At 37.3% G+C, this 12,517-nt stretch overlaps 1 protein-coding gene across 8 annotated transcripts in view; it reads left to right on the forward strand.

The window, feature by feature from the left end:
• Positions 1-12,517, forward strand: part of IFT74 (intraflagellar transport 74) — an 89,923-nt gene that overhangs the window by 46,804 nt on the left and 30,602 nt on the right. For all 8 annotated transcript variants that reach the window (XR_011497450.1, XM_014853385.3, XM_070495828.1 and 5 more), the window contains exons 14-16: positions 9,037-9,090; positions 10,726-10,823; positions 11,848-11,974. Coding sequence is in view for 7 of the 8 variants with exons in the window: in XM_014853385.3 (XP_014708871.3) it covers positions 9,037-9,090; positions 10,726-10,823; positions 11,848-11,974 (279 nt within the window). In the remaining variant the exon portion in view is untranslated. The remainder of the gene's footprint in view (positions 1-9,036; positions 9,091-10,725; positions 10,824-11,847; positions 11,975-12,517) is intronic.

Below are 12,517 nucleotides of genomic sequence, written 5' to 3' on the forward strand. Positions count from 1 at the left end.
ACTTAGTCTTCATAAGTGATTTTAAAACATAAGACAATCTCATAACGGAAAATGTTCATTATAATAGGATATCATTACTTTTTTTAAACTGCTGGGGGATTTAATTCTATCATGTTAAATATTTGCTAGACTTCACCCATATAGTAGTTTTACTTTATTGGTGAATCAGGTAATTTTGTTATATGGGTTCTAAAAATATTTAGGTTTAAATATGTATACTGTTCTATATGTTAGCAGAAAAGGAATTGTTATTATTATTTTTGATAACTAGAAGCAATGAGAAATAGCTCTATTGAAAGTTGTTTAGACTGTCAGAATTTGGCTACAAACTGTATCAAAAGCAGAGCGTTATTGGCAGATGCCATGCTACTTTTTGGGAAAGCCTGAATTCTCTTAAATTCGCCCTGATTTCTCCTTTCTTAGCTGAAGTGCCAAATATGAAATATGTGCTTAAATTATTGCTTTTTAAAATGCTACTTCTGCATGAGAAATGGAAAGTGGTGGAAAAATCATTGTTGCTCTGGGTAAGGAATACAACAAAAAAATAGGTAATAGTAGCCTATATTCTCATGCAACACAGGATATCATTTTCAAAAAGCATCCTTTTACCTCAGTGTTTGCCTCTAACATGTAACTGAGTAGTTTGTTTTTGATAAGGTAGTTGTTGACCAAGAAATTTTTTATTCTCGCCACAAAAATACTTTATAGATCTCCTGTTGAAGGTCCTTCAGAGTGTTTCTTGATCCACTTAATTCAAATCAGGCCCTTACTTCACTCTTCACTATCTTACATCAAATTCTGAAAAGAACAGTGTTACTTTTTTAGGACATGACAAGCCTCCCGTAAAGTAGGAGCACAAGGTAAGTGAACAGTCTTCTATGCGAAATTCCTGAGCCTTTTGGAATTGAGTTGGTTCTCCGCTTTACCTAATGCTAGCTGAGGTTTAGGCTTTCTCAGGTGGACTGAATTAGTTACCACTTGTCCATCTGCATCCAGCTTCCAAAATTGTATTGCTATTGTTTCCTTTTCTGGTTTCCTCATTCCTCAGAGTTTTACCTTTACAAGTTCTTTTTACTATAGTTTTAGTGGAGTTTGGGGGAGGATTGGAATTTGATGTGCATATCCGACCTGCTGTCTTCATCAAGAAATTAGCAGTTATAGACTTCACTTGCCCAGAATTTCTAGGGAGTGTTCATTACCTTGAATGTACTGCCTTTTCCGGGTTTGTGTGTGTGTTTTGCTTCAAATGACCATTCTCATGTGCAGTTAGCCTCAGCCCGTAGGAGGTTACCCCTTAAAGCTTTTTAAAAATTTTGCTTAAACTAGTTAAAGTTATTCTAAGGACTCCAATTAACTTATTTTTAAAAACTGTGTGCTTCCTATACAAATCTAGTGTTTACTTAGTGTGAAAAATTCAAGGAATATAAAAGTGTATAAAGTAAAAAGTCATCTCCTGTGTCTTCATGCTCATCCTGGTCTTCCGAGGTAATCATTATTTACAGTTTGATGTTTATAGTCTTTTAGACTTTTTTCTATACATCAACAAGCATGTGTTTTTAAAAATGGAATAATGCTGTGTAGTTCTCTGAGCTTGAGTCTTTTCATTTGGCTGTATAGAACGTACGTCCTTCCATAGGAGGATGTGTGCTTCATTCTAAGATGCAGAGCATGCTAGTCAATGTCAGGGCTTTCAAGCCAGACTGAGAATGAGGCCCAGCACGTTTTAAGCACTCACAGGAACTGTTAGCTCACGTCGTCGTTGTTATTGCTGTTAAATAGTATTTGCTGTATCTACATTAACATTAATTTTTCACTGCTAAGCACAACGCTGCAGTAAATAACCTTGTCACACACAGTTGTTACCTTGTATATTTCTATAAGATAAATTTCAAGAAGTGAAATTTTGTAAAGAATGCTTACAATTTTTATTGTTTTTACAAATTTCTTTCCAGAAAAGGTTGTACCATTTTGTACAACCAACAGCAGTATGTGAAAGTGCTCCGTCACCAATGCTAGTTAGTATAAATTTCTTCATTTTCTAAGATTTCATTTCTTAGTTTTTGTCAGTCAGAATAGTATACACTTCTCTGACAGTTCACTGTTCTCGAAGGCCTGAATTTGTAGTACTCCCATGATCCAGTAGGTGGGGCTAATTTTCTGGACGTCGGCATAGACTAGGCTTGATGAATACAGTCAACAAAGTACAATCGTTTGTCTTCCCAAGAAGGATTTTTTGGCATTATTACTCACTACAAATTATTCTTTCATTTTTAGAGTATGATATTTCCCAAAGATTGATTAGGTTGTAAAACTGAATAGCATGAGATTATTAATACACCATATCACAGATATCTAAATATCTAACTGCTGTGATGTGATAAATAAGTTTCATAATAGAAGTACACATAAAATGCTATTACTTGTCCTAAACTCTGAATGAACTCATTGCACTTTACATATCCATAGTTTATATGTTTCTTTCGAGAGTAGTAAAAATATAAAACATAACATTTTTCTTTGGTTTGTGGGGAGGATACTTCTTCATACACGTGGTTCCAAGGCCTAGGTTAGAAGCTTTTATTATTTGGTTATGTCAGGTAAAATAGAATTTATAAAGACCAAATAGTGTTATTTAAGAGCAGAGGTTCTGCAACCAAAATGCCTGGATTCAGATCTGGGCTGTGCTATTTTACTGCCTGATCTTGGACATGCTACTTGACCTCTATGTACCATAGTTTCCTCGTGTTTAAAATGGAGATAATAACAGTACCTACCTACATCTTAGAGTTACTGTGAGGATTAGATGAATGGAGTGTGTGTGTATGTGACTCAGAATAGCATAGGGTTTAAAAAGGGCACATAAATGTTCATTATTGGCTGTTTTGGGGGGGTGTTTTGCTCCCCAAAGCCCCAGTACATGGTTGTATATCCTAGTTGTAAGTTGTTCTAGTTTCTCTATGTGAGCCAAGGCCACAGCATGGCAACTGACAGACAGGTGGTGTGGTTCTGTGACCAGGAAACAAACCTGGGCCACTGAAGCAGTGAGTGCCGAACTTTAACCACTAGGCCATCAGGACTGGCTCTGGGTGTTATTATTAATGCTATTAATTTATAAACTGAAACTTGAATAACTTTCCTGGAGATTTTCCCAAAACGTATTTTGGAAAGTATTTCCCACGGGATAATCTAATCAGTTCCAAAGTGATTTATCTTCTCATGTCTGAGATTTCAAATGGAATTTATACGTTGTTATTCTATAGTTTCTCAGTATGCTTTCAATGAAGAATAATGAATCGTTGCTTATTGTTCAGTTTGGAGATTATAAACTACACTTTGTATCTTTCAGTAGAGTGCTGATATTGTCTCCACACTGGGCTCATCAGCATCATCTGAAACTTATTAGAAATAAAAATTCTTGGGGCCAGCCCCATGGCCAAGTGGTTAAGTTCGCATGCTCCACTGTGGTGGCCCAGGGTTTCCCCAGTTTGATTCCTGGGCGTGGACATGGCACCTCTCATCAAGCCACACTGAGGCGGCATCCCACATGCCACAACTAGGAGGACCCACAACTAAAAATACACAACTATATACCGGGGGGCTTTGGGGAGCAAAAGGAAAAATAAAATCTTTAAAAAAAAAAAAGAAAGAAAAATTCTTGGGCTCCACTCCAGACCTACTGAATGTGAAACCCTGGGGATAGGGCTTAGCAATTTGTGTTCCAACAAACCCCCCTGATGATTCTGATGCGTGCTAAAGTTTGATAACCACTGCTTTAAGAAATAATTAAGAACTTATGCTGTGTTTAATACATGCCAAAGACTGCTCATTGTATTGTCTGATTTTATTGACATTACTCTGTTGAAACAAAATTCTACATAGTCTTTTTTCTTTTCTTTAGAAATGGTGAGGCTTTTAGCAATAATTTAACTTTTAAATAGAGAACTTTTATTATATATTTTTAAAGTGCCTCAAGTGTGTAGTAATAGAATTACCAGACCTTGTCTACATAGCTGTAAAGAAACTGTCCTGCCAAAATTTAAAACATTTTGTTGAGAACGTATGATTGGTAAGTTGGGTGAAGCCCAAAGCCAAAAGTTAGTTTAAAACATTAAACTTATTTGTGCTCATTTTCACATAACAGTTTAGTAGTACTTGATATACTAGTTTATTACTGCTATAATGATATGTGAAAAGCAGGTAAGAGATAGAGATTGAATGTAAAAAAATGAAATTTAATAGGACTCCAAAACTAATTAAAATTGAAGTAGGAGTGAGGGAAGAGAAGATGTCCTGGCTTACTAAAATATGTGAAAATGTTAGGGGGGTTAGGTTATAGCTCACTATGAATTAATGTGAGATAGCCTCCAAAACAGCTGAAATCCTAGATTGCATTAACAAAAAAGGTGAATATTTAGACTGTGGGAAGTGAGAGTCTGCTTGGAATCCTAAGTTTTTTGGCATCTTACTTAAAAAGGTGTAAAGAAAACTGCAACTCACTAAGAACAGAATGAATAGAATGGTGAGACTGAAACCATGCCACATCAGGAACACTGGAAGGTATGGGGAGACATAGCTTTCTCCAGAAGGACCCAAGGGCTGGAAAGGGAAGAATCTGGATGTGCAGAAGTCCTTGGGGGTTTATCCTCTAATTTTATTTGCTTTCTGCTGCCTTTCACCCCTGAAATCAGTAGGCCTGCCGAGTGGGGGCCTTGAGGCCAGGGGAGTCACTTCACGTAGCTTGTTGTGTGCTGATCAGGAGAGAAGTTTGGGGTAGCTGCCTGCTCTGGACAATGATAATCAGACCTTCTACAGGGTCAGCACTACTTCTCAGAGCATAAAAGTCAAGATAGCTCTGTGTGGCCTGAGTCAAGAGAGCATCATTTGATGGTAGAGAAGTAAGAGTCAGATGAACTTCCTGACAGTGAGGACAAAGGCGGTTGTGGCAGAACTCAGACCCTTGGTAGTTCAGGAGGAATTTGTCTCCCTTTCTCCGCAGGCTTGCTGTAGCAGAGAGTATCAAAAAGCCCTAGTGTCCTTTCTACAGTATCCCAGGTCTTTTGTAATAGTCCATACCCAAAAAAGGCCTGAAAAAAGGCCTGAATTTATAGGGTAAACTTTTGGTACTTGTCTTAGTAGAATATAAATTTCTTGAAGGAAAATAGCTTATTTATCTCTGTAATTGCTACACTAGCTGTTAAAGTGCCTTGCTGACTTGAAACATTCTATGTAAAAACCTCCTTAATAGATTGTAGGCCTTTCTAGGATAGAGTGGTAACGGTCTTGTTGATTTTGGTGCCCCTAGCACCTGTCATGTTATCTGGCACATGGTAGTACTCGGTAAATTTGGAATAAATACATTGTGGAGAACTGTGATCCATCAAATGCTCAGAATTTGAGGATAGCTCTAAAGTCCCTCTTTTTATCAGCATCTTTCCCCTCTCCTTTGGTCTCCTCACTCTTGACCTTACTATCTTAGACCCTTTTGCTTGCCTGCTTTGTACCTCCAGTGTGATATACTGATTAACTTCTCCCATCTATGATCTATCCTCTCCTAGGATAGTATATCTAAGGATAGATTTGGTAACAACCCCTATATTTCACCTCACCTTAGGACTGCCCACATCTATACATTGCCTCTCATGGGCAGCTCAGATATTAATCCTCCAGCTGAGCAATCACAAAATAGAGGAGTTCACTAGTGCCCTTATCTCTTTTCTTCTTAACAACCCTGATATGGGGGGGGGGGGTATGAAACTTGGGAATCTGCTAAGATATGTGGGAGCCCTGTCCTATGTTATCTAGCTGGCCAGCTGTGTAGCTGGAGACGTTGACCAGATATGTCTTCCAGCTCAATCTGATGGCAACTAGGAGTGTGGACTTGAGGGGAGCAGGAGAGGGGAATCTCCCAGGTTTCTGACTTGGATGATAAGTGTGTGGTGGAGGACTTCCAAATGTAACAGGGACTACAGAGGGGTACAGACTTTGAGGGGAAGATTGATGAGTTTAATTATGGATGTCTTGAAAGGTATCTGCATGAAGATATCTAGCATGCAATTGGGTAAAACTCTCTGAAAATCAGGGAAAAGATCAAATTTCAGAGTCCTTAAACCACGAGAATAAGCGAAATTTCCTTGGATGCAGTGTAGCATTTGATGTCAACTAAGAGCAGAACCCAGAATTTAGATGTAGAAGAAAGAGAAAACCATGAAGAGAAGACATAGAAGGAATGATACGAAAGTAGGAAAAATCAGAAAAGCCCCGCACAGCAACAAAAAACTTGAAAAAAAATTTGAAAGAAAGAAGAATGTATCAATAGTGTCAAATATTGCTGAGTAAGATAAGAACTGGAAACTGCCCCTTGAATTTGATGACTGAGGAATCAAATAATCTTATTGAAAATTTCATTGGAATGGCAGGAGGAGAGGCCACATTGCAATGTTTGGAGTCTGTATAGGAGATGCTCTTCAGTTTAGAAAAGGAAAGATAAGATGATAGTTAAATTCCTGTAAAGCCTGGGATGCAGGCTTTCCTCCTAATCCTTTAATGCCTGACCAGTCTCTCAAGAGTGCAACTTCAAAGACAGCCACAACAAGGACCTAGGACTTTCTTAGAAACCTAGGCCAGCACAGGTTCAGCAGACATTAGCTTTTCTGCTGCTTCACATACATTATATAACATTTATATGCACATCACCCTCCTGGGGGTATTCCAGATCACGTGTTCTGCAAGCTCTAATACTTTCTCTTTGTTTCCTGCTCAAAAAACTATTGCCGTAAGGTAAGTGAACGGTGACATTATTACAGAGCTAATCTTAACCCATCTATAATATATTTTTTTAAAAAAACTTAATCATACACAATTTTGTTATTAATAACAAATTATTTCTCCCCTCCTCTTTACAACTAAGCAAGCTGTATCAGTATGCTGAGACTGTGGTTGATCATTTGAACTGAGTAGTAGTTCAGTAAAGTTGTTAATGCCTCCAAAAGCCTTAGTCTGAGTGAACCGAATGTTTCCCATTGGTTCTTGGTGTTCCCTGGCTAGGAATTCATGAGCCCTGGATGTTTACTATCCTTAGACAGTAGCTTTCATTTTCAGCTTTCTACTACTAGTACTGTTTGGGGGGCCTTGACAAGATTTTCTCTGTGTCAGCACTGTCCTCAGTGAGTTTGAGGAAAATATTTTCAGACCAGAAAGCAAAAAAGCTGTCTGCTGACCCAGGTCTCTGACTTTGCCATCCTCTTTGTGTACTGCTCATAACTCACTTCCCACCCAAGTAAGTATATATGTAAGTGGATGTCCATGCCTCCATGTAGTTAGGGACTCCACCCTGACTCTCTTCCTCCACTCCCTAACTTTACTGTTGCTCTAGTCAGTACTAGGAAAAACTGTGTACCATATAGGAGGATATATAGCGCAGAGGCTGGCCACAGGGTTTTAGCATCTGGACTCTAACTATTGGTTCCCCCATTTTCTTCAAACTCTTCTTCCTAAAATCCTTCTTGAGGCCAACTCCTTATCAGGAACCCCCACAGGAACCTCTAGCCTGTTATTCCCTCCATCCTTGGTGGGCATTATCTTAATAAGCTTCCTCAGTTTCTCCAGAATACTAAGAACTAACTGACTTGGATGGAGAAACTGCAGATTGGAGCAAGCACAAATTTATTCTACTTTCTCTACGTGGAGTCCTGGGAACACAGGACTGGCCATCTCGCTAGTCCAGGAAAATAGACATGTACCTCCAAAACTCAATTTTTGTTACACTGAAAATCCTGTTGTCATAAAATAATCATGATCCACCTCTGCTAATGGGCCCTTTCTGCAGCTGAAGTGTCAGAGTTCACCCTTCTGTCTGGGCCTTGGATTTCGCCCTTTTAAACATGTCTTTCACATATATTAATGTAGCACGTCCCAAACTGCTGTGACCAACTTCTTCTTCAACTCGCTTCTCTTTTCTGTTAAGAATACCACCATGTCCTCAATTGCCCATGCCGGAAACCTGGGAGTCCTCTTGACTCCTCCCTTTCTAACTGTCACCTACATCCATTCACTCTGGCTCATAAATGCCTCAAACAAAATTGCACTATCCTAGTTGCCACCATTCTGCTCCAGGCAGCCTTCATCTTTCACCTGGATTACTGTGACAGCCTCCTAACTGGTCTTACTGCCTGCAGTCTCACTTCTCTCTTATTCTCCAGACCATAAATATTTTTCAAAAATGCAAAGTCATCATTTTTATTCCCTGCTTAAAATTCTTCCGTTGTCCTTAGGAAAAAGTCCAAACTTTTGTAACATGTGTCTTATAAGGTCTCTTATGACCTGCCTCCTCCTTGTGCCACTTTTTCACGTCACTTTCCCTGCCTCAGCCATGCCACTCTTTCAGTTCTTTTGCTGCCATACTCATCCTCACTTTCAAATTTCTGTACTTGTAATGCTTTAACTTTGGACTCATTCTTCTATATTTCAACCAGGTAACTTCTAATCATTCATTCTTTATAATGAAGCTTAAATATTACTTCTTTAAAGAAAATTTTTCTAAATCCTCGAACTAGATTAGTGGTCCTTGCTGTGTACTCCTATAGCACCTATATGTTTCCTATGTTAGCACTTAGTACATTGTAGTTGTTATTACTCGTCAAATCCCTAGACTTTAAGCTCTCTGAGGAAAGTAACCCTTCTGTCTTGCTTGCTGTTGTGAGCTGTTCAGAGATGGAATGAACTGTCTCGGGAGCTTGTTTCCCATCACCGGTAGTGTTCATGTGTAGGTTGAATAGCTCCAAGCTGGGACTGAAATAGAGAACCATTGGAAAGCCTGTAAGTCCTTTCCAGTCAGGAGGTTGTTTTTTCCAAGTAATCAAACATACATATGGAACTGTTTTAAAAAATTTTATAAGTCAATGTAGAAGAATTTCACCTATTGAAAATATTGAATATTCAATGATTAATAAGCATGTAGAGAACCTGAGAGATGTTTCTAATTTAGAGCGCTGTATCTGGAGTTTTTTAAATTAATGTTGTATTTTGCATCTCTTATAGGTGAAATGAATCAGAAGTACAAAGAGCTCAAAAAAAGGGAGGAAAGTATGGACAGTAAGTAATAATCTTATAGATATGAAAATACTGTATTCTCAGACAGCTGTTCATTTATCCCAAATCAGAGGTCTCATTTTGGGAAGATACAATGGCTAACAGTAAATTCAAAAGTGTGGACAGTCAAAGCATTTGCCTTGAAGAATAAATATCTAGCATAGTTTAGGAATGGGTAGAGACTTCTAAAAAGGTTTTGTCTGTGTGTCTGTGTGTATGAGTGTTTGTATGTTAGGGATAGATTCTAAAGCTAATACTCACATGATGGTCTGTACAGAGTCTGTAGACTACTTGTTGATTGAACAGTGAAGGCTCTCCTTTATGTGCTTCACTATGTTCATCTGTAAATATCTTTCACCCTCCTTTTGACTTTTTATCATACTTATCCCATTATTTATTAGCCCTCACTTCAGGTCTTATTACTTGATTTTATCACTAACTGCAACTTTAGTAGCCTTCTGTTGCAGCTTCTCATTCACTTTTTTAAAAATCTTGACAGTCTAAATAGATCTTCACTTAAATTTATGTTGTACATTCAGAAATTTTTCAAAATTGCCTATTATCTATTACTGGTTTCCTTTTTAAATTATCATTTTGCTAGAATCTGAAGTTTTATTAGGTCTAATGTCAACTGTTTCCTTCATAAAAGCATGCTCTAAAACAGTAATTACCAACTCTGATTTAACAATATCCCAAGATTTCTTTAAAATCTCAGCAAGTACCAAAAATTGTCTCAAAATTAATTCATTGTTTCTTGCTAGCAGTAAAATTATTTATTTATTTTTTTATCTTAAAGATTGGCACCTGAGCTAACAACTGGCCAGTCTCTTGGTTTTTTTTTTTTTGCTTTTTCTCCCCAAATATCCCCCAGTAGATAGTTGTATACTTTTAGTTGTGGGTCCTTCTAGTTGTGGCATATGGGATGCCACCTCAACATGGCCTGATGAGCAGTGCCATGTCCGCGCCCAGGATGTGAACCAGCGAAACCCTGGACCGCCACAGTGGAGCATGCAAACTTAACCACTCAGCCACGGGACCAGCCCCCCAGTAAAATTATTTTTAACTGTAATTTTTTACTTTTGAAAGATCCATAGAAATACTTTGAGAATGTAAATAAGGGCAAATTATGTACTGGTTCTATATTAGACAACAAAAATGATTTCTTAGAATATTTGTTTATAATCTGAATAAATTATTAAACTTATTTAGCTGATATTAATGCAGCATAAGTAAAATACTCATTTTCAGATAAAATAGGTAATTAGTAATATTATTTTCCGAAGTAAAGTTAGTGGCTAATTATATGTTAATAATTATGGATATATCAAGGAGATCACATGTAAAAAGAGATTTTTTCTGATGTCCATTTTATCAACTATTTCTTCCGCTCCTGTATTTTAAAATTTTTAGTTTACTTGTATTAAGGTTATAACTGTTAAGCTTTAAAAGTTTGAAAAAACATAGAAATATTCTTATTGAGTAATTTAATTACCCTTGGGTTAATAAAAAAATTAAACCGTGATAGTTTAAAATTTGCTTTAAATTTCTAAAAAGTACTCTTAAGACCTACAAATCAGAGTTTATATATTGTTAACTGTATCAGTAGTAGCCTCTCTTATCATATTTTTCCATTGGCAGCTTTTATTGAGACTTTTGAGGAAACTAAGAATCAGGAGCTGGAACGGAAGGCACAGTTAGAGGCCCACATTGTCGCCCTTCTGGAGCACTGTAGTCGAGTAAGTGCCGTGTGCTTGTCTTGACGTCCTCATTATTCTTACTGTGATCACCTTTCCAAACACAACTCAAAACCTGCATTGGTTCACTATTACGTCTACTCATTTAAACTGTTTCCTTTAGATTCCCTTGCTTGTTATTTTATTTTAGTTATTTTTTTTGGAGGGGGAAGATTAGCCCTGAGCTAACTGCTGCCAATCCTCCTCTTTTTGCTGAGGAAGACTGGCCCTGAGCTAACACCTGTGCCCATCTTCCTCGACTTTATATGTGGGAAACCTGCCACAGCATGGCGTGCCAAGTGGTGCCATGTCCACACCTTTATTCTTTAAGCTATTGATTTTTATCTTTATAACAAAATTCAGCTAATTAGGATGATGGGGAAAAGGATGACATATGTATAATATTAATATGCAGCAGTAAGTGAGGGACTAATTCAGAGTAATTATTAAGATTTTTCTTCTTTTCTTAATTATTAACATTTTCAGTTAATTTATCTGAACTTGTAGAAGTAAGATTTGTGCAGATAACTTCAAAATCTAGATGTTATTTTGGAAAATGTTAGTATATTTTTACAATGTAATTTGTATTATAAATAGAAGAGATTCTTTTCTTGTAGGGATCTATGAGAGTACGAGATATCTAATGAATATCTTGATTTATCAAACGATGTTTATTGAGTAGCTACTACTGTGTGGTACCATAGGAAGAAGAATGCATCATCTCTTTTCAATATTCTAAGTGTTTTAAGACTCTAATCAGTTCCTGAAACAGTGTGGGTGAATTTTTTCTACAGTGAAGTAAAGCAAATGTAAAAGAAACAATTCTAAATTTTAATTCAGCCTCTCTTTATTAAGAAAACCTGATTTGAGTCTCACTATATTTTTCTATCAAACATATGTAATGAATGATGTATTTCGAAAAAGAATACCCGTTCAAAACATGCAGTCCCTGAGCAGTGTTTTCCAAGAGTTTTATTCAAGCATTGTCAGTGGAATTTTTTCCATTTTTATTTCTCTGCAAATACAGAATATAAATCGTATGAAACAGATATCCTCTATCACCAATCAAGAGCTGAAGATGATGCAGGATGATCTCAATTTTAAATCTACTGAAATGCAGAAATCACAAAGTACAGCTAGGAATTTGACTTCAGGTGAGAAAACAATCTAGATTTTAATAACCTTTTTTTTCTCATAATAAATTGGAACTTTTAAAGTCTAATGCTATTCACTTTGATGTTTTTTGAAAGACTGAGGATATAATTTATGATTGCCTATTGCTCCGGTCATGTATGGTCTCGGAATTTTGTGTGACTTTTCACATCAACTTAATGGTATTTTTGGAATATTCTCATTCGTTTAACATTTACTGAATACTTGCTTTATGCCTATACTATAACTTGAGTATACAGAAATTTTTGAAAAATCCAGCCTATTTGCTCAAGGAACTTTCAACTCAGGGGATTGACAAACAAATAAATAGTTAAAATATAATGAAACGGGGGCTGGCCCCATGGCTGAGTGGTTAAGTTCGCACGCTCCGCTGCAGGCGGCCCAGTGTTTCGTTGGTTCGAATCCTGGGCGCGGACATGGCACTGCTCAGCAAACCACGCTGAGGCAACGTCCCACATGCCACAACTAGAAGGACCCACAATGAAGAATATACAACTATGTACTGGGGGGCTTTGGGGAGAAAA

Source organism: Equus asinus, chromosome 23 (assembly GCF_041296235.1).
Source record: "Equus asinus isolate D_3611 breed Donkey chromosome 23, EquAss-T2T_v2, whole genome shotgun sequence".
Classification (NCBI taxonomy): Eukaryota; Metazoa; Chordata; class Mammalia; order Perissodactyla; family Equidae; genus Equus; species Equus asinus.